Source organism: Gopherus flavomarginatus, chromosome 1 (genome assembly GCF_025201925.1).
Source record: "Gopherus flavomarginatus isolate rGopFla2 chromosome 1, rGopFla2.mat.asm, whole genome shotgun sequence".
Classification (NCBI taxonomy): domain Eukaryota; kingdom Metazoa; phylum Chordata; order Testudines; family Testudinidae; genus Gopherus; species Gopherus flavomarginatus.
In genome coordinates, this window is record NC_066617.1 from 130,247,640 (window position 1) to 130,270,702 (window position 23,063).

The 23,063-nt window shown below is 41.9% G+C and overlaps 1 protein-coding gene and 1 long non-coding RNA gene across 6 annotated transcripts in view; one reads left to right on the forward strand and one right to left on the reverse strand.

Annotated features, from left to right (window-relative positions):
* LOC127032686 (uncharacterized) overlaps positions 1-3,873 on the forward strand; it is a 62,604-nt gene extending 58,731 nt beyond the window's left edge. For both annotated transcript variants that reach the window (XR_007768866.1, XR_007768871.1), the window contains 2 exons: positions 246-515; positions 3,278-3,873. This is a non-coding gene — a long non-coding RNA (uncharacterized LOC127032686). The remainder of the gene's footprint in view (positions 1-245; positions 516-3,277) is intronic.
* The window catches only part of PACSIN2 (protein kinase C and casein kinase substrate in neurons 2), a 141,447-nt gene that overhangs the window by 45,975 nt on the left and 72,409 nt on the right, over positions 1-23,063 (reverse strand). For 3 of the 4 annotated variants that reach the window (XM_050919789.1, XM_050919798.1, XM_050919781.1), the window contains exon 2: positions 20,972-21,094. The exons of the other annotated variant lie outside the window; for it this stretch is intronic. In XM_050919789.1, the coding sequence (XP_050775746.1) occupies positions 20,972-21,031 (60 nt within the window). In that variant the 5' untranslated portion in view covers positions 21,032-21,094. The remainder of the gene's footprint in view (positions 1-20,971; positions 21,095-23,063) is intronic. 4 annotated transcript variants of the gene reach the window in all.

Sequence of the window (23,063 nt, forward strand, 5' to 3'; positions counted from 1 at the left end):
TTGCCAAGCAATAGCATAAATTTGGGGCCCTGTGTGTCAGCGTCCCATTTGGAGCAAAATCTGTGATAAACTGAAGTCAGGTATTATCTTAGGGTCATTTATTTCCAAAATATACATCAATGCAATTTCCCTAAACAGCAGTAGGAACAAACCACACGTAGATATCTGGAATTCTTGCAAAGGAGGCTAAGAAACCACTGCTTTCTCTCAAGCAGCAACTATTTCGAACCTCTGCCTCTCTCCAGGAACCCAGCAGTCAGATACAGACTACTTCCTTCCAGGAGCCAAAGATGCTTAACACACAACTTTGTTCCAGCCCTCACACCAGAAACTAGGGTGACCAGATGAGAGGAAAAAAATACTGGGACACATGGGGGTGGGGGTGAGGTCACCGGCAGAAGGAAAAAAAGCCAGGTGTTGTGAAATATCGGGACAAATTGCATCCCAACCAAAGACTGGGACGTGGGACAAATGCCTAAATATTGGGACATCGGGTCACCCTACCAGAAACCCAGGTAATCCCATTAGCACTACACTCGCCCTCTGGACCACATGATCTCTCCAGGTGCCTCCTGGAATCAGCCCTTACCCTTTTAGGGCAAAATAGCTGCAAAATAAAGGAGTCAGCTAGTCCTACTATTGGACACAAAGGAGACTGCTTTACCTTAATTTTGCCAGTGATCACCTTTGCATCCATGACCTCCACTAGCAACATAACAGTAGTAAAAAATGACAGGAACAAAAATTTTGGAGCCAGAAAACAATTTGAAAGGTATACAAGGAAGTGTTCAAGTTTACAAAGGCAATATCACATGCACCAACTTCCTGCCAAAGGAGGCATCGTAAGAGTCTAAGATTATTTATTAAGCCTACCAGAACATTAGTCCTAGGTTATGGGCACCCTTTAATCATCAGTTAAAAAAGACTATATATAAAAATTACAAAATGCAAAACAAGTAGTATACCCCCCCACACCCAAAAACAGTGAGCCTAAGCATATTTATTAAAAAAACTAAGTTCCCAAGAGGTCTCCACACCCAGCTCCCTCAGTCTTTCCTAAATGCCTGCTCAAGGAAAAAATTTGCTTTGTAGCACGCTCTCAAGGCAAATATGTTCAGGCTATTTTGGACCACAAGGGAATGATTTCAAGAGTAATGTCCTACCAGAAGATGCCTCTCTGCTATGCCAAGGGAGTTCCCGCTCAAGTGCCTACACTTATCTCAATTATGGTAGGAGGGAATGAGAATATGTAGCTTCTCAACTTCTCAGACCTCCCGACCTAACTACATCTAGAAGCTAATAAGGTGTCAATGTAGATCACAGGCCACATAATTCCCTAAAATAGGCTGCCATATTCCATGCTAGCCTCAGGCCTGGTCTACACTACGCGTTTATACCGATTTTAGCAGCGTTAAACCGATTTAACGCTGCGCCCGTCCACACAACGAGGCCCTTTATATCGATTTAAAGGGCTCTTTAAACCGGTTTCTGTACTCCTCGCTGACGAGAGGAGAAGCGCTGAAATCGATATTACCATATCGGATTAGGGTTAATGTGGCCGCAAATCAATAGTATTGGCCTTCGGGCGGTATCCCACAGTGCACCACTGTGACCACTCTGGAAAGCGATCTGAACTCGGATGCACTGGCCAGATAGACAGGAAAAGCCCTGCGAACTTTTGAATTGCATTTCCTGTTTGCCCAGCGTGGAGAGCTCACCGGCACAGGTAACCACGCAGAGCTCATCAGCACAGGTAACAATGCAGTCTCCTGAGACTCGAAAAAGAGCTCCAGCATGGAGCACACGGGAGGTACTGGATCTGATCACTATATGGGGAGAGCATTCTGTGCTAACAGAACTCCGTTCCAAAAGACTAAATGAAAAAACATTTGACAAAATTTCCAAGCCTATGATGGAGAAAGGCCACACCAGGGACTCAGTGCAGTGCAGAGTGAAAGTTAAGGAGCTCAGACAAGCCTACCAGAAAACCAAAGAAGCAAAAGGAAGGTCTGGGGCAGGGCCAAAAACATGCCGCTTCTACGCTGAGCTGCATGCAATTCTAGGGGGGTCCGCCACCACTACCCCACCCCTGTCCATGGATTCCGAGGTGGGGGTGGTAATCTCAGCCATGGCTGAGGATTCTGCGGACAGGAAAGATGAGGAAGAGGAAGAGGAGGACGAGCTTGCAGAGAGCACACAGCACTCCATTCTCCCCAACAGCCGGGAGATTTTTCTCACCCAGACAGAATTACCCTCCCAGCCCTCCCAAGCCACTAGCCCAGATAAAGAAGCCATGGAAGCGACCTCTGGTGAGTGTACCTTTGTAGATATAAAACATGGTTTAAAAGCAAACGTTTAATGATTGATTTGCCCTGAGGACTTGGGATGCATTCGCGGCCAGTACACAGTTATTGGAAAAGTTTAACATGTCTGGGGATGGACCAGAAATCCTCCAGGGCATCTCCATGAAGCTCTCCTGGAGGTACTCCAAAAGCCTTTGCAGAAGGTTTCTGGGCAAGGCAGCCTTATTCCATCCACCATGGTAGGACACTTGACCACGCCATGCATGTAGCAAGTAATCTGGTATCATTGCATGACAAAGCCTAGCTGCGTATGGTCCCGGTGATTGCTGGCATTCAAGCAACATCGGTTCTTTATCTCGCTGTGTTATCCTCAGGAGAGTGATATCGTTCATGGTAACCTGGTTGAAATTCAGGAATTTAATTAAGGGGACAGAGATGGCCATTCCTACTGGACTGTTTGCCTGTTGCTTAAAAGAAATCCTTCCTTGCTGGTAGCCAAGCGGGGGGAGGGAAGGGGGGGTAATGGCACTGAGCTTTTTTGTGTTTGGCTAGCAGGGATCTTCCCTGCTCTCAGCCACGCGGTGGGGGAAGGAGTAAAGCGATCATCCCAGAGAACTGGATGGGAGGTAGGTTTCTGCTGCTGCATGTTAACAGGAAAGAAGCAGCACTGAACAGGCTTTGCTTGGTATTTGGGAAAGGAGGGCACTGTGTATATGAAGGCTGCAAAAGCCAAAAGACAATGGCTTTCCATGGCCACACGCAAGCTGAATTCCGCTGCCTGGACCTGCGTCTGTGAGATCTCTAACACCAGAGCCTCAGGCACTCAATATTAAGATGCAAAATGCGACCTTGTAGTGAAATCACATGTGCTATATAAGGTGAATAGTGTTGTTCACTGTGAAAGAGTATAACCATTGTTCTGTAAAATTTATCTTTTTAAATACTTCTCTCTCTTTTTTACCTCCCTCATGCAGCTGCAAATTTTTCAAGCCTCCCTACTCCATCCCGAAGGCTAGCTCAGATAAGGCGGAGGAAAAAAAAAAGACGCGAGACGAAATGTTCTCAGAAATCATGGAAGTAACCCGCAATGAAAGAGCTCATCTGAATGAATGGAAGGACGTGGTATCAAATTACAGGAAAGATGCCAGTGAACGTGAGGACAGGAGGGACGAACGTGAGGGGAGGTGGCAGCAGGAAGATCAGAGGAGGCATGATGCAACGCTGGGGCTGCTGCGTGATCAAACTGACATCCTCCGACGTCTGGTGGAGCTTCAGGAACCGCAGTGGGGTCACAGAGTGCCACTGCAGCCCCTGTGTAGCCACCCTCACCACTCACCATGTTCCATATCTTCCTCACTCAGACATGTAAGAATGCGTGAGGGAAGGCTTAGTGCACCCGCCCACTCCACCCCAGTGGACAGTCCAACCAAAAGGCTGTCATTACTTTGAAATATTTTTAGTGGCCTTTTCCTTCCCTCCTATCCTCCTCCCAAACCACTCCCGGGATACTTTGTCAGTTCTCCCCCTCTTTTTATAATGACTTTTTAATAAAGAATACATGATTTTTAAACGATAGTGATTTTTTATTTCCTTAAGCAAGCTGTAGTCGAAGAGGGAGGGTGGGTTGCTTACAGGGAATGAGTCAATCAAGGGGGGCGTTTATCAAGAGGAAACACACAACAGTCACACCGTACCCTGGTCCGTGATGAAACTCATTTTCAAAGCTTCTCTGATACGCACCGCTTCGTAGTGTGCTCTTCTAATCGCCCTGGTGTCTGGCTGCATGTAATCAGCGGCTAGGTGATTTGCCTCAGCCTCCCACGCCGCCATAAAGGTCTCCCCCTTACTCTCTCAGAGATTGTGGAGCACACAACAAGCAGCAATAACAATGCGGACATTGGTTTGGCTGAGGTCTGAGCGAGTCAGTAATGTGCGCCAGCGTGCCTTTAAACGGCCAAATGCACATTCCACCACCATTCTGCACTTGCTCAGTCTGTAGTTGAACAGCTCTTGACTACTGTCCAGGCTGCCTGTGTATGGCTTCATGAGCCATGGCATCAAGAGGTAGGCTGGGTCCCCCAGGATAACTACAGGCATTTCAACATCCCCAACTGTTATTTTCTGGTCTGGGAAGTAAGTCCCTTGCTGCAGCCGTTTAAACAGAGTAGTGCTTCTGAAGACATGAGCGTCATGAACCCTTCCTGGCCATCCCACGTGGATGTTGGTGAAACGTCCCTTGTGATCCACCAGTGCTTGCAGCACCATTGAAAAGTACCCCTTGCGGTTTATGTACTGGGTGCCCTGGTGCTCCGGTGCCAAGATAGGGATATGGGTTCCATCTATGGCCCCCCCACAGTTAGGGAATCCCATTGCAGCAAAGCCATCCACTATGACCTGCACGTTTCCCAGAGTCACAACCTTTCGTAGCAGCAGCTTAATGATTGCTTTGGCTACTTGCATCACAGCAGCCCCCACAGTAGATTTTCCCACTCCAAATTGATTCCCGACTGACCAGTAGCTGTCTGGCGTTGCAAGCTTCCAGAGGGCTATTGCCACTTGCTTCTCAAATGTGAGGGCTTCTCTCATCTTGGTATTATGGCGTTTCAGGGCAGGGGAAAGCAAGTCACTAAGTTCCACGAAAGTGCCCTTATGCATGCAAAAGTTTCGCAGCCACTGCGAATTGTCCCATACCTGCAAAACTATGCGGTCCCACCAGTCTGTGCTTGTTTCCCGGGCCCAAAATTGGCATTCAATGGCTAGAACCTGCCTCATTACCAGCAGGATCTCCAAAGCGCAGGGGCCCGCGGTTTGAGAGAATTCTGTGTCCATGTCCTCATCACTCTCATCGCCGCTCTGCCGTAGCTGCCTCCTCCTCGCCTGGCTTTGCAGGTCCTGGTTCTGCATAGACTGCACGAGAACGCGCTAGATGTTTACAACGTCCACGATTGCGGTCTTGATCTGAGCAAGGTCCATGCTTGCTGTGCTATGGCATTTGCACAGTTTAGCCAGGAAAAAAGGCGCGAAACAGTTGGCTGCTGCTTTCACGGAGGGAGGGGTGAGGCTGTACCCAGAACCACCCGCGACAATGTTTTTTGCCCCATCAGGCACTGGGATCTCAAAACAGAATTCCAAGGGGTGGGGGAGACTGCGGGAACTATAGGATAGCTACGGGATAGCTACCCACAGTGCAACGCTCCAGAAATCAACGCTAGCCTCGGTTCATGGATGCACACCACCAAATTAATGTGCTATGTGTGGCCGCGTGCACTCGACTTTATACAATCTGTTTTACAAAACTGGTTTATGTAAAATCGGAATAATCCTGTAGTGTAGATGTACCCTCAGCCTCCAAATGGATGTAAAATCTAGCCCATGCAGAACACAATGCACTGTAGAGATGACAAAGGCATGAACTACAGCAGGAAGACCTGCATCCCAAAGAGGTTGCAACCTCCTGACCAAATGCAGATAAAATGAGCAGTATTGGTCATTGCAACTATTTGCTCATTTAATGCAGCCACAAACATAACTAGACCACGAGGCTACCAAGATCGGTTACAATAGCTAGTTCAGAAAATATTAAATTAGAAGCAGCTTTTAGTTTTAAAATTCAACTACAAAGAAACCGTTTTGGTCCAGAAATATTAATCTACTCCAGGAGAAGTAAGTATCCAAATGGCTGAAATTAAGTTTTACTTAATCTCTAACAGTTTCTGTATATCATTTCAACAGAGAATAGGGAAAGGTATCAGAAGGGTCCTGGAGGCCAAATTTAGGCTATTAGGTATGTAATTAAAGCCCAGGATCTCCATGGTAGCATTTTTTGAAATGCTTCCAGTTTCACACACAAGGCCAGTGAGACAGGCAGAACTGCACTGTCTCAATGAGTGGATGAGATGATGGTGAAAGGAAGAAGGGGTTTGGTTCATTAGGAACTAGGGAACCTTTTGGGAAAGGAGGAGCCCATACAGGAAGGATGGGCTTCACCTAAAGCAAAATGGAACCACACTGCTGGCATGTAAAATTAAAAATTTTTTAAAGGATTTTTAAACGAAGGGATGGAGGAAAGCTGACAGGTACAGAGGAGCACAGGGTTTGAACAGAGACATCCCTTAAGGGAGGATCTATTAACAGGGATTTTCTACATCAGGGATAGGCAATCTATGGCAAGCTGATTTTTCAGTGGCACTCACACTGCCCGGGTCCTGGCCACCTGTCCGGGGGTCTATGCATTTTAATTTAATTTTTAAATGAAGTTTCTTAAACATTTTAAAAACCTTAGTTACTTTACATACAACAATAGTTTAGTTATATATTATAGACTTATAGAAAAAGACCCTCCAAAAACGTTAAAATGTATTACTGGCATGGGAAACCTTAGAGTGAATAAATGAAGACTCAGCACACCACTTCTGAAAGGCTGCCGACCCGTGCTCTGTATCCCAGTAAAGATAGAAGTTGATAAAGTAAAGGTAGGAACTGAAGAGAAATAGTCAAATGAAAAAGAGCCCTGTTTAAATATAACACATGCAAGGCAAGCAACTGATTATTGACAAAATGTACACGTCCTTATACACAAATGCTATAAGTCTAAATACTAAGAAGGGTGAACTAGAGTGTCTGGCATTAAATGAAGATATTGATGTAACAGGCAACAAGGAAACTGGATGGAATAAGGAAGAAAAAAATCAGTGGGACCCAGTAATACCACAGTTTAAAAATACAGTAGAACCTCAGAGTTATGAACCCTAACCACATACCTCATTTGGAATCGGAAGTATGCAATCAGGCAGCAGCAGAAACAAACAAAACAAACACAGCACAGTACTGTGTTAAACGTAAACTACTAAAATAATAAAGGGAAAGCAGCATTTTTCATCTATATAGTAAAGTTTCAAAGCTGAAGAAAGTCAATGTACAGCTGTAAACTTTTGAAAAAACGATAACATTTTGTTCAGAGTAATGAACATTTCAAAGTTATAAACCTCCATTCCCGAGGAGTCTGTAACTCTGAGGTTCTACTGTATAGGAATGACAGTAGATTGCGTTAGTAGGGGAGTGGCACTGTATGTGAAAAAGCTTAGAGTCAAAAAGTCTTAAATGAATCGAACTGTACCATAGAATCTCTACAGACAAATTCTATGCTTGAACAATAAGAATACAGCATTAAGAACTATACTACCAACCACTTGACCAGGATGGTGACGGTGATTGTACAATGCTCAGGGTGATTAGAGAGGCTACAAAGGCAGAAAACACAGTAATAATGGGGCATTTCAACTATTCTCATACTGATGGGTAATAAGTCACCTCAGAAGGTATACAGAGATAAAATTTCTAGACATTGTCAATGGAGCAACTTGTCCTGGAACCCACAAGCGGAAACCCAGGTTTTGATTTAATCTTAAGTGGGGCACCGGATCTGGTGCAAGAGGTAACTGTAGCTGAATCACTCAGTAATAGTGACCATAATGCAATTAAATTTAACATCTTTGTAGGGAAAAATGCCTAAGAAACCCACCACAATAGCATTTAACTTCAAAAAGGGGAACTATACAAAAATGAGGAAGTCAATTAAATGGAAATTAAAAGGAACAGTCACAAGGGTGAAATTCCTGCAAACAGCATAGAGACTACACCTCTACCTCGATATAACGCTGTCCTTGGGAGCCAAAAAATCTTACTGTGTTATAGGTGAAACCGCGTTATATCGAACTTACTTTGATCTACCGGAGTGCGCAGCCCCGCCCATCTCGGAGCACTGCTTTACCGTGTTATATCCGAATTTGTGTTATATTGGGTCGTGTTATATCGAGGTAGAGGTGTATTTAAAAACACCATAATAGAGGCTCAAACTACACAGATACCCCAAATTAAAAAACAGTAGGAAAGCCAAAAAATGCCATCATGGCTATACAGCAGAATAAAAAGCTGTTTGATGCGAAAAGGCATTCTTTAAAAATTGGAAGTCAAATCCTATTAAGAAAAACTGAAAGGATCATAAACTCTGGCAAGTCAAGGGTAGAAGTATAATTAGGAAGGCCAAGAAAGAATTTGAAGAGCAACTAGCTAAAGACACAAAAAACTAACAGTAAATTAATCAGGAACCCAGACTAGTCAGAAATTTGTCAGAAAAAACTTGCCAGTCAGTGGGACTACTGGCACCGCTAAAGGATTATTCAAGGAAGACAAGGCCGTTTTGGAGACACTAAATGAATCCTTTGCATCAGTCTTCACTGTAGAGGATATGGGGGAGATCCCTACACCTAAACCATTCTTTTCAGGTGACAAATCCCAGGAACTGTTCCAAACTGAGGTGCCAATAGGAGGTGGTTTTGGAACAAACTGGTAAATTAAACAAGAGCAAGTCACCAGGACCAGATGGAGAGTTTGCAAATAACTCAAATATGATATTGCAGAACTATTAAGAGTGGTATGTAACCTATCACTTAAATAGCCTCGGTTCCAGATGAGTGATGGATCACTAATGTAACAATGATTTTTTTTAAAAGGATCCAGAGACAATTCTGGCAATTAAAAGGCTGGTAAGCCTAACTTCAGTACCAAGCAAACTGGTTAAAGTATAGTAAAAAAACAAAATTATGAGACACAGATGAACATGATTTATTGAGAAAAAGTCAATGTGGTTTTTGCAAAGGAAAACTCTGCCTCATCAATCAATTAACATTTTTTGATGATGTCAGACATGTCGACAAGGGTGATCCAGTAGATATAGCATACTTGGACTTTCTGAAAACCTGTGCTAATGTCTATCACCAAAGGCTCCTAAGCAAAGTAAGTAGACGTGGGATAGGAGGGAAACTCTTCTCATGGGTCAGTACCTGATTAAAAAACCAGAAACAAAAATGTAGGAATAAGTGGTTATTTTTCAGAATGGAGAGAGATAAATCATGGAGGTCCTCTGTACTGGGACCTATACTGTTCAAAATATTCACAAATGATCTGGAAAAGGGGGTAAACAGTGAGGTGGCAACATTTATAGACAATACAAAATTACTCAAGATAGGCAAGTCTAAAGCAGACTATGAAGAGTTACAAATGGATCTCACAAAATTGGGTGACTGGGCAACAAAATGGTAGATGAAATTTCATGTTGATAAATGCAAAGTAATGAACGTTGGAAAACATAATCCAAACTATACATACAAAATGATGGGATCTAAATTAGCTGGTATCACTCACGAAAAATCTTGGAGTCATTCCACATAATTCTCTGAAAACAACCGCTCAATGTGCAATGACATTCAAAAAAGCTAACACTGGGAATCCTTGGGAAAGGGATGGATAGTAAGACAGTAAATATCAAAATTCCGCTATATAAGTCTATGGTATATCCACACCTTGAATACTGTGTGCAGTTCTGGTTGCCCGATCTCAAAAAAAGATATATTAGAATTATAAAAGCTACAGAGAAAGGCAACAAAAATTATTATGGGTATGGAACATCTTCCATACGAGGAGAGATTAAAATTACCAGGACTTTTCATCTTAGAAAAGAGACAACTAAAGGGGATAGGATAGAGGTCTATACAATCATGAATGGTAGGAAGGAAGTAAACAGGGAAGTATTACAAAGCCTCCCTACAAAAACTAGGGGTCACCCAATGAAATTAATAGGTAGCAGGCACACAGTCAACCAGTGGGATTCATTGCCAGGTGATGTTGTGGAGCCCGAAAGTATAAAGGAGTTCAAAAGAAGTATTAGGTAAGTTCAGAGAGGATAGGTCTATAAATGGCTATTAGACAAGTTGGTCAGGTACGCAATCCCAAGCTTCAGATATCCCTAAACCTCCAACTGCCAGAATCTGGGATTGGACAACAGGGGATGGATCACTCAAAACTGCTCTGTTAATTCCCTCTAAAACATCTAGCCCTAGGCCACTGTCACAAGACAGGCTACTGGATTACATGGACTATTGGTCTTACCCATATGACTGTTCCTATGTTATTTTCAATTCATCTAAGATGACTTGCACAATTCGATACATCAGATAGAATATGAATCAAAACTATTCACAGCAGACACCTTCCTAAAAACTCATTCACTCCTGAGATCTCAATGAAGAATTCTTGTGTTACTATTTTATAAAGTTTTTCCATAGAAACATATTTCCTCCAAATGCTGAAAAGCAAAAGCTTTGAATCCAGATGGCACATAATACCAAAATGGTGGCACTAACTGCTGTATGGTTTAATTTTTCAGTGATAAATTCTAGCGAGACTATAGCTAATCAGAAGCTAGAATATACACTAAAACATAGTTTAAAAGAAAAAGCAGGTGCTTCAAATAGCAAATAGATTGTGCATAAATGAATATTCATAAAATAGATTAGGTTCTCTTAAAACTATAGCAAGATGCAAGGCAAGGAGGTATTGGGGAAGAATCTAGGCAGAAGATCTACAGAGCAATAGAGAGCATAGCTTTAGGGATACTGATTTCCTTATTCTAATAAAATTCCTCTCAGTGTTAAGAGAAAGTGACTGACTCTTTACCACTGTTATGTGACACTATGCACTTTTTTCTAATATTACTCCTGGGGGAATTCTGCACCAAAAAATTAAAAATTCTGCATATATTTGTCAAAATAACACAATATAATCACACCAGCTTCATTTATTTTGGTAATTTATTTCAAAATACCTGTAAGCAAATATGCCTGTAACAATACAGACCAAAAAAAGATTCTGGTAATTTTTTTTGGACAAATAGATTCCTTACTAAACGTATTAATACACAACTTTGAGTGATTAATTTAAACTACAATACAGAAATGTTCTTCCTGCACCTGTCAGAAGCAGTGCAAAAGGCTTGGGGAAGTCAGGGGCAATGGAGAAGCTGAGGAAGAGGGAAGGAGCCTGGAGTGAACCTGGAGGGTTGTTGGATGTGGGTGGGAGAAGTAGAAACGAGGGGGGGGGGTTGGGGAGGGCGGGGGGAGAGACTGTCAGGGAATTGGGGATCCTCCCCAAGCCTCTCCTATTCAGTCAGGCACATCTGCCTCTGCCCCTCTGTGTCCTTACACCACCCATGTCTCTCTGCTGCCTCCTCCCTCATCCCCATGTGGTCTGCAACCCCCACTCCCATTCAGCCCCTGGCTCAATGATGTCACTCCACTAGCTTTTGAGCTTGTGCCCCAGTCTGTCCCCACTACTAGGCATTCTGAACTCCAGACTTTGACACCTCTCCCCCACAGCAGCCCCGTGTGCCCCACTATCTATCCTAACCTGGCTCTGCAGGAAGGGTGCTGTGATGAACTTCAAATTACTCTTCGGGAAATTCTACAGCACTGCAAAGGCACAGCATTTTTTCCCCGCAGAAAATACACTGCACCCAAGTACTGCAGTTCTGCCTTTTGCCCACCACAGGCCGCTGTGGTACCAGAATAGCCAGCAGCAGGCTGCATTCATGCAGGTGCCTGTTCTGCCACCACCTACATTATGTAGGATGGCTGTATCCAAGTAAAGGAACACTTTCTTTCTGGTCTGTGGATGACTCTACTGGAAAAGGCCTAACATAACTGTTTATGAAAGTTTTGAATGAGAATAAAATAAAGCTTTAAGACTGCCACAGGCAAGCTACAACAATGGCATGAACATAATGGGAAGAATCAGTGGTGTCCAGGCAAAGACCCTTGCACTGAACCCGAGAGCATTCTTCGTGCCTTGTGGCTGCCATTCCCTCAACATGGTTGTGTCAGATGCAGCAGCATATTTTTAAATTCAGTTTTTCTCTTCAGAGTACTTCAAAGGATATATGTCCTGTTTTCAGCATCAACTATCAGGCAGAAGATCCCTACCAGCAATGTTATAAATCTGACTCTAAAAGCTACTAAGTGACACTCACTGGAGAGCCATATTGACAGTGTAAGGCCAGTGAAGTACCAACTGACTGAGGTTTATGATGCCCTGATGGAACTGGTGCAATCAAGTAAAGTCAAGGCCAGAATCTGACACCAGGTTCAGTGCCTGACAAACCAGATCCCCGACTTCAAATTTCTAGTCTCAGTTGTGGTTTGGCATGATATCCTGTTCTAAGTAAACTTGGTAAGCAAGGCAATAGAAACTCATTTGATGGACATTATGGCCGCTACTATCTTGATGAGAAGCTGCCTTGATTTCATAACATAAGAACGGCCATACTGGGTCAGACTAAAGGTCCATCAAGCCCAGTACCCTATCCTCTGACAGTGGCCAATGGCAGGTGCCCCAAAGGAAATGAACAGACAGGTTATCACCACGTGATCCATGCCCTGTCACCCAATCCCAGCTTCTGGCAAACAGAGGCTAGGGACAACATTCCTGCCCATCCTGGTTAATAGCCATTGATGGACTTATCTTCCATGAATCTATCTAGCTCCCTTTTGAACTCCATTATAGTATTGGCCTTCACAACACCCTCTGGCAAGGAGTTCTACAGGTTGACAGTGCGTTGCGTGAAAAAATATTTTGGTGTTTGTTTTAAACCTGCTACCTATTAATTTCATTTGGTGGCCCCTTGTTCTTGTATTATGAGAAGGAGTAAATAACATTTCCTTATTTACCTTCCCTATACTACTCATGATTTTATAGACCTCTAATATATCCCTCCTTAGTCATCTCTTTTCCAAGATGAAAAGTCCCAGTCTTATTAATTTCTCCTCATATGGAAGCCGTTCTATACTCCTAATAATTTTTGTTGCCCTTTTCTGAAGCTTTTCCAATTCCAATATATCCTTTTTGAGATGGAGTGACCACATCTTCACACAGTATTCAAGGTGTAGGCGTGACATGGATTTATATAGAGGCAATATATTTTCTGTCTTCATTGTGATCTACAGAGACAATGGATTTGAAGATGCCATCACTGCTGCCAAAGAAATGTGGAAAACTTAGGAGTTGAGCCTGTCTTCAAGGAAACTCATCGACTGGAAAAAGACCGTTCGGTTACGAAGGCAGAGATGAAGTAATGGGAAGCTCGGAAGAAAAATTCAAAAGGGAGGTTTTTTGCTCACTCGTTGACTCTGCTCGAGTATCCAAGAAAGGTTTGGACAAATGAAGCATACAAAAAGACCTGAGTTTTTGTTATAAGATCCTAATAAGCTGCTAGCGGACAGGAAAATACTCGAACAATTGTATGGATATGCACTGGACACTGACACGGGGGAATGTTCGGACGTCATTGTTGATCTCTATGTTGAATTGGACAACACCCATCACAATTTGTCACACAGGAAGCATCCTTCACTCCAAGCTCTCCAATTCATTAATGATGCACAGATGAAGGACACATTTCCTAATATGCAGATAGCTTTAAGAATTCTGCTGGTCACAGTTGTGAGTGGTGAGCACAGCTTTTCGAAGCTCAGGCTCATTAAAAACATATCTTCGATCGACAATGGCCAGCGAAAGACTGACATAGCTTGCTATTTTATCGCTCGAAAATGCCATTGGCCAGTCTTTGGATCTCTCTGACGCTATGCATCAGATCATGAGGGCAAAGGCAAGAAAAGCAACCTTTTAAACTAAAGAACTGGGGTTAACATTCTAAGGATGTCACCTACTGAACAACTGTTATATATGGCACGAATAAATACAGATTTACAAATCCTAGCGTGCAAATTTATTGTCTTATAAGACAGGATAAATCACGCATGCAAATCGCACAAAGTTGTGAAATGAGCTACAAATGAAATAAAAAATAAGATATTCAGAAATTTAAATGGAGGGGGGAGGACGGGGCGCCAAAGATATCTGCCTGAGATGCCATTTGGTCTAGGGTGGCCCTGCATGTATATGAAGTCTTTGGTGTATCTACTAGAGCATTGCAGCTATACATTCCATGTTTTCTGTGATTAGCCAACTGCCTTTGGAATTATGAAACAAACTATACACATTGCTATTTTTATACAAAAACCAAATGCCACCTCTAGAGTCTGATCAAGTATACAGTTTGCATGGCAGTTTGTTTTTTTGTTTTTTTTTTTTAAAGAAGCCAAGTCTTCTAAGAAATACCACTTTTAAATTTCAGTAAATTTAAAGCCTCTCTGAAACAATGTGAAAATCTTTAAAACGGCATTAAAAATCCTACTCTGTTCACTTTTTAAACATTCAGTATTTGTAACCAAAATACAACGTTTTTCTGGTGAACCGTGCATTGCATTGTTGGGAATTTAAGACAAACAGAAAAACATGCAATGAGTTCATATGTACTATGACCATCTAAACCAGTGGTTCTCAACCCATGGCCCACTTGCAGCCCAATCAGCACTCAGCTGCGGCCCATGTGACATCCTCAGGGCCAGATAGGTAGCATATATATATTGTGTGGATGCAGCCAACATAACACACAGAGCTGCATACACAGACTACAATGGTAAATTGGTTGAGAACCACTGATCTAAACAGTTGTAAACTCAAAGATAAACATGGTACAAAGATGTTCATTTATTTTTTGGGTGAGTGTTGGTCTTCCGTAGAATATGTTGACAGCTATCATTTTAATATTTAATTTAAAAATTAACGGACTATTAGGGACTATTTGATATATTAAGTTGTATAGAAGGTGCATTTTTGCTGCTGAACAAGAAGTTAAGGCATTAATGAGCTTCTTTCCAATTCTTCACTTAATGAAATTATAAATTTCTTAATTACTACAGTTGGGGTTCATTCTTAATGTGAACCAAATTACCCACAACTCTGATTCATTTACTACACAGATTGGAACACATGAAGGTGGACTCTACCTCCTTCAACAAATCTAAACCATTTCTATTAGGGTTCATCCTAGCTACAATTTTGGGGCTCTGTTATTGACTTCAATGGGAGCAATTATATTCTAAAGGTTAAGCATGTTTAGTGCTCCAACGGATTACAGCTAGAATGCCTAGTATCTTGCAAGACTAAATCCTTTTATTCTCTAACCCTCCCTCAGACTCTGTATTTAAATCCAAGCATGCATTACAGATAAACTAAGCAGTGTTTTGGAATTCTGATGCTAACATTGCTGTTTGGGCAAGGTGTTGGTGTGTAGCCTGATTTTGGTCAACATTTATAGTATCCACTGTCAAGAAGATTCCCACTCTCGGACAATGAACTTAATTTATTTATTGCATCAGGCTGAAAAAGAAAGTCAGAAGTAATAGCTACCTAAATATTCAACCAGCAATTTCTTCTCTTATTTTGAAAAACAAAGCTTTGCTCAAAACCATACAATCTGGGATTCTAGTTCCTATGAATACCCATTAGCAATAGCTGAGGGAAGTGGAAGAAATTCATTGTACATTGCAGAAGTTTAACTTTTTCTGTGTGCAATATAATGAAAAATGTTAGTGCCATCTGCATATTTTAAATAATGCTGAAAGTCAATTGTACATTTTGTTTAAATTGCTAAGCTAAAATATGGTAAACATGAAAGTGCATTTTTCTAAACTATTAGCAATTCTGCTCATTACAAGTGTTAAAGTAGTATTTGCGTATGTTGCTTAAAAGGGAACAATTTAAGAGTAGTTCTACCATACATACACACAAGACCGGTAGCTGCCTTACAGTAACTGTCCAGATTACTGCAAGCAGCAAATATTTCCTAATCCTTTTCAGCACAAGAACTCTTACTTGAGTTCTTGCTAAATTGTGACCTTTAAGAGAGATTTTTAGAAGGACTTGATAGGTTCATTTTTTTAAAAGAGATTTTAAAATTTACAATTTGATATGAGAAGCAAAAATAATCAACACACACTTAACCCAGCCTATAACAGTCTCCAAACATGATTAAACTTTTCTCTTTGTACAAGGCCTTAGTATAAATGTTAGTGGAAGAATGCCAGAGAACAGTTATAAACAATGATGTGTTTAAGACTGGAGTTTGCATTAAAAGTCTGTTTTACTTCCTAGTATTCTTTAATCCATGTGTAGTAGCAGACAAGAAATGCTGATAAAGAAGTGAACCTATACTTTTTCAAAAAAAAGTATATTAATTTATTTCACAGATTTTCAAAATACTGAATATAGGAAAAATCATCTTACCTTACCCAAAAGTTTCCTTTCTTCTAACAGGAAAGTCCACAGATCCAATCCACTAAGCACAAGAACTGCAGTTCCGAGGGAGCTTTAATCTGGCACAGTCTCCTCTAATTTCTTTGCACTATACATATGTGTATGCTCTCCAATAGCTGGAGTGGAATTTGAAGTTGATCTGCAGAAGGAAGTGCGTGTATGAATTTTTTGTTCTATTTTATAACCTTTGAATTAAACTTTAAAAGACTTAGGTCTATGAAGTAACTTTGGAAGTAAGTTCTTCAAAGTTTAATTCAGCAGTTAACTAAAACAAGAATTCGTGCAAACTCTTTTTACTGTAGAACAAACTTAAATCCATGCCAACTATCGGAGAATATACACATATATAGTGTACCCTCAAAGAAAATAGAGAGTGAGACCAATTAAATCTCCCTCAGAATGATAATTTGTGCTGGGTGGATTGGATCTGTGGATTGGATCCTGCTAGACGAAAGGAAATTCTTAGTAAATTAAGACATTTTCTTATTACTTACTTGGAAGGTCTGTTGTTCCATTACAATGGGATATCTAATAGCAGTGCATCAACAGGGAAGGAAAACAAACAACAAATAAGATAGATGTATCACACTCAGTTTTAAATATAAAACTAGGGGTGAACACAGTATGCAGATAACTGTCTTCAATGGCAGAAATTAAGGGGACTCATGCAATTAATTTGTAAAAACTTAGTGAAGCTATGAACAACATTACCAGATGGTCACCCTGTACCTTTCTGTATGCTGGATATGATCCTTCCGGATGGGAGGCTACTCTGGCTCTGAATAAATGAGCATGAATATTGTGGGGGGAGGGGGGAAGAGGCTTCTACCATTGACAGCTTTGGAAATGTCATAACGTAGTCATCTAATAACTGAAGCCATACGGTATGCTTTTATTTATTATGATGGGGGTTACAGACCACAGCTAGGGATTTCCTGAAATGGATTGCTGCATTCAGTGTTAATTTTTAGCTCTCTAACACATCAGTTGTGCATGGAGTTCTTTTTAAGGAGTTCTGCACGTCGGCAGAAAAGAAAACAATTTCTTATAATCAGGTAATTGGGGGAATAAAGGTTTAGAACATCTTTGCCTCATGAGAAGTGCAGAAATGTAGTGCTTAATTTGTAATGAAAGAGGTACCAAGGCTCAAGCAATTAGGGTGCTAGGGCTCAAGCAATTTTTTTCTTTTACTTTCATAATTGACGCAGAAAGACCAGATATCCTGGGACTATGAATTGCCAAGCCTCAGGTGCCAGGGCTCAGCCCTGGCACAAATTAAGCACTGCCATAATGCCTTTCCCCAATCAGACCTTAGCCTCCAAAAATGCTCCTTGATGAAGTGACTACATCTAGTGTGTCAGCCTTTAAAGATAGAAAATCTATGGCACTTCTGACAAGGAATTAAAATGCTTAGTCAGAGCATTTGATACAACATCTAGTTCCCAGAAGGAGGTTCTCATTGATGTGGATTTGAGATGTGTGGCACTCAAAGAAATATTTCATCTGGATGAGAGGACATTCCTGTCTTTAGTGAGCTGGAAATGGTTACAATTTGTATTTTAGAGACCAAGACTTTAGGACAATTTTAAGAATTGCTTTGCCCTTGCATTAACTGAATCCATCCATGCTAATAACTGAATATTGTCATTCACACAGATGTGGCCCTTGAAGATGCCCTGTTTGTAGATATTATTTCAAAGCTAAAAGTGTTACACACATCTAAATACATTGCTTTAATTGATACCTCTCATCATGTAAGTCAATGTAGTTTTTTCTAGGCTTGGATGCAAATACTTCTTGTAAAGGAGGCATAACCAAATGGCGGTTGTTACCTAAATTGGACAGGAGAACTAGGACCTCCTGAATAACATGAGACCACCTGACTCATTTGTGTGAGCGCGCATGCGCACACTTCCATCCTGGAGAACAGTGTGGCCAGTAAAAGACAGAAAGACACTCATCGTTGGCCACAGGAGAATGTAGCTACAATCATGCAGTCTATTAATCTTGCATTCTAGAATAAGACTTGAGTTTCTTTGCTGGTTTCTGGATACAAATAGATCCATTGACAGGCTACTTGAAGGCCAGATTCTCTACTTGAAGATCTTGGGCTGTATACTCCACTCTCTCAGATTTATCATTTGCTTTCTTAAGCAGTTGCTATGATGCTTATTCTCTCTTTACGTATAGTGCTTAGGAAAACAGAAGATTCTTCCTTTTGGCCAGAAACAGAGAAGTGGTTGAGGATCTGGTATCTTCTCTCTCATTGATAAAAGCCAATGCTGAAGTGTTGGAAGAAGTTCCCCCTTATTTGTAGGGTACAAAGAGATAAGCAACCCAAGATAATAATATAAAAACAGAAGGGAGAGCCAAACTTATTGATGTGCTATAGATGATGCCTAATTGACTTCTTGAACATTATACATGCTCCCTAAGCTCCCACTCCAGGCAGAGGCAGGGGAACCCTTTATATGAAGCAGCCATTGTGTTTCAGAATCCTAAGCACTCAAGGCAGGGTTTCATGAGGGTGGAGTGACACCTTGTTAAAGGGGCAGGGAAAATAGGAATAAGAGATGGGCGAAGACGACCCTTACCATCTACTTTTTCCTGTATGTCTGGACTGCTCTCCCTCTCATTTCTCCAGGGTTGGCTTTATGGAGGAGAGTTAGAAAAAGGCAGGATATAGTCCACACGCAGCACGAGTTGGTTCAGTTAGCTCAGCAGGTGTGGCATGGCTGACCCAAGGCGAGCAGGATTCGGTTGGGTAGGCACTTTGTGCCCTTTTCTGCCAGCCTCCCAATTCCTCCTGTTGTGTTCTTGCCTGAGAGATCTACCCAGACATGCTACTCTGAAAGTTGTTGAAGTTAGCTACCTAAGCATCAGAAGGTTGTTTCCAGGAACCTTGCTGCAGAGCCCCCAAGGTTGAATAATAGATCAGAAATGCTTAGATCCAATACGCTGAATTGCAAGAATAAACAAGGATTCCTTTTTGGTTGTTTTGTTTTCTTGTTGCTCTGAGCAGGTCTGGTAAAGCCTTCCAATTGCTGGAGGCAGTATGTGCTATCTGGTCAGGTCTTCAGGGCAGTGGCCAGTCCCAGCCTGCTTTGATTGACAAGTCTGGTTTCTGCCTCAAAGAAGCTGCATATAAGAGTAAGATCCATTGCACTGAAGTGGCAAAACTTTCATTGCAAAGCAGACATTCCTTGAGAAGAAAATACTAGACTAGAACTTCCTAAAATAACAAAAAGCCCATTCAAGATTTTATGCTGTGATATCCAGAATCTCTGCAAGAGTGAGTGGGCCATTTCAATCACAGAAGTCTTCCAAGAAACTATACAGCAGTTGGTTTGATTGTTGTCCAATAGAAACCTTAACTGGTCAAACTAAGCATTTCCTCGATATCTTATCCAAGATTAATGAGAAACTACCGTCAAAATGCAGTAACTCTTGCTTGTATATATGCTTAGAAGGATTAGATTTTTTGTCAGCGTTAGTAAACATCACTCTACACACAAAAATAATAGAAACTTACAGATAGACAAAGAAAAATGCTCTTTGAGAGCTCCTTAAGAGTCTGAGCTAAGGATATTTACTTTGTATATTTTTGACATGTGATGTTACTAATGTGTTTTAAACAGTTAAAGCTTTAATTTTTTTAATCTCAATGTCTACTGTTATTAAATTATTGCCTGCCCTCACCCATAATTTCCTGCAACTGTGAACATTTAGATCAATCAAAATGGGGAAAAATGCTTAAACCCCATAATTTTTACAATAGTGACAATTTAAATCAACACAAATAAGAAAAGCTTAAAAATAAACATTGATATTATCCATTAAGATTATAAAAAGAAATCAAATTTTGCCAAGCCTGCTTGTAAATCAAGCATCTAAATCACCAGCTGCCTGATGGGAGACCTGCTCCCACCAGGCCAGCACAAACCAATTAATCTGATAGTGCAAGACCCCAGTTCTTATGGAAATATTTTAACATCTTCTGTCACCCATTTGTCTCTGCTTTGCCATAGATCAGACCCACAAGTTCCAGTCACAATAGTAGTACTTGCACTGTAGAACACTGAGCTTACTTCTACATTATTCCAAAAATCTCATTCCAACAGACTGTTTCTTAATCTTTAATTTTGAAATTTTATAAAGCATTAACATTTCTATTTTATAAAGATCAAGATGTTCAGTAAATCTTTTTAATACAAAATTTTTTTTTACTGGCTGAAGACCTAGTTATAGTAGCTTTTAAGCTACTTCTTAGCTTTTGTCAATTTCTAGCTACAGAATGAAATATTTTACACAGACTTCCTAACAGGGCAAAAAAATTATAAACATTTAAACTGAATCCCATCTCCTATTAAAATAGATGGCATTTGTGATCCTGTGTGTCAGCACTTCCAGTTTATAAACTTTACTTGACAGAACTGGGACAAAAATTAAAGGTCACTGCTATCCCGAAGGCTACTTCTGAAGTTCAAAATAACCACATATTTATTTATACTATCTTTAGTTGCTTATAACTCTGTATGTGCACAAAAATCATAGTCATCTATGGAAGAGGTGAGAATCAGAAGCAAACATGGTATCTTATAATAGTGTGTTCAGGTTACCTCCCAGAAGCTATCACTAGAAACCTCTACTCCAACAGAATCATCATATGATCCAGACATTTCTATGTTTGGAGAGCTTGCAAGTGTTCAGTGTTCTATTATCAGCACCAGATCTTCAAAAATCTGTAGGAAGGACAAAGAAAACATTACTAAACATTAAACTTACCCATAATTTGCTATGATTTTGAGTGTTCATTTCTTCATAGACTTTTAGCCTAAAAGTTAACGATAACATTTTCAATACCTCCTCCAAATCAATATACGCTCAGTTACTGCTTACTTATATCCTTACTTCCAGCAACAGCAAACCGTAAGTATTACATGTTTGGCACATCTACGTACATTACTAAGATCAGGTCTACACTAAAAAGTTAGGTCAACCCAGCTACGTCACTCATGGATATGAAAAATCCACACTGCTTAGTAACATAGGGCTGGTCTACACTACTGTGGTAAAATCGATCTAACTTATGCAACTTCAGTTACATAAATAATGTAACTGAAGTCAGCATAGTTAGATCCACTTACTGTAGTGGCTAACTGTGCCACGTTCTCCTGTTGCTCTCCTGTTGACCTCCCTTACGCTTCTCAGGGAGGTTGAGTACACAAAACTTAGCATGTCTTCACCGGACCTGCTAAATCAACACTTGCTGCACTTGACTGCAGCAGTGCTGATCTACCAGTAAGGGTACATCTTCACTACCCGCCGTATCGGCGGGTAGCAATCGATTGCTCGGGGATCGATATATCGTGTCTTATCTAGACGTGATATATCGATCCCCGAAAGCACTTATATCGATTCCGTAACTCCACCAACCCGAACGGAGTTGCGGAATCAACAGGGGGAGCTGTGGACATCGATCCCGTGCCGTGAGGACGGTGAGTAATTCGATCTTAGATACTGTCTGTTACAGCTGTCCCCCTGCTGCATTCCTTTTTCCCCTCTCCTTTCTGTTTGTCCTGTGTGGCCGCCCCTCCCGGCCATTGTGCTAACTAAAGTCACAGCCCTATTCATAGGAATGGCTTGTACAGACTAACTGGAGCCATTGCTCTGCCTAGGGAAGGGGCTTCTTGCTTCTTTGTTTGGCTCCTTTGGTCAGACCCGGGCTCGGTGTGGGGGGCGCTGCCCAGAAATGCAAGACCTGAAGTGGCCAACTAATTAAGCATATGAGTCATACCTGTGGCTCAGAACATGCCCAGGCATGCCTATGCTTACCTGCAGCCTTTCCCTGCCTTCTCTCCTCCCCTGTATCAAGAGGAGCCAATCAAAAGTACTGGTGGGAAACTGCTTGAGTTTGCCTTTAAAGCCGGACATTTTCTGATCAGACCTCGGAGAAGGTCCTTGCTTTGCCACCTGGTCTGATCAGCTAGGGGTCTTTGGGGGGCCCTCTCCCCGCTCTCGTTTGTTTTTGAGCATACCGCTGTTTTTAAACTCCCCTCCCACGAACAACGAATTTGTGCCTGGAGATCTCCTGATTATTGTAAGCGAATCAAGTCCTCTCTCCATCCTCCGATGCTACTGCCGTTCCTGCCTCTGTGCTTGCTGCTGTCCTGGGGATTGGTAAGAACTCCCTCTTGCAGACTCCCCCTGTCCTAGCTGCTGGCCTTGTTTCCCCAGCAGACAGACCCAAGCTAACTCCTTGGTCTGTATCTGTAATCTGTTTCTTGCTCCGCAGCACCTTTGCTGCTAAAAATAAGCCTGTGCCGCTGCTAAGCTGTGCCTTCCTGGACTGTATCCTGGGCTGCCGGCTTGCAGCCGCCCCACTGCTGCAGCCACCCCCCACGGGCTGTACCCTGGGCACACACCACTCTGCCCTCTGGAACTGCTCCCCCTCCCGATCAAAGAATCGGCATAGTGTAAGGTGCACCTATTAGAATCAGTTTCTTGGCCCACGTCCAGACTAACCCGCGGCATCGGCGGGTTAAAATCGATTGCTCGGGGATCAATATATCGCGTCTAGTCTGGACGCGACGTATCGATCCCCGAGCGCGCTTACATCGATTCCGGAACTCCATCAACTCCAACGGAGTTTCGGAATCGACAAGGAGAGCCGCGGACATAGATGCCGCGCCGTCCAGACGGGTGAGTACC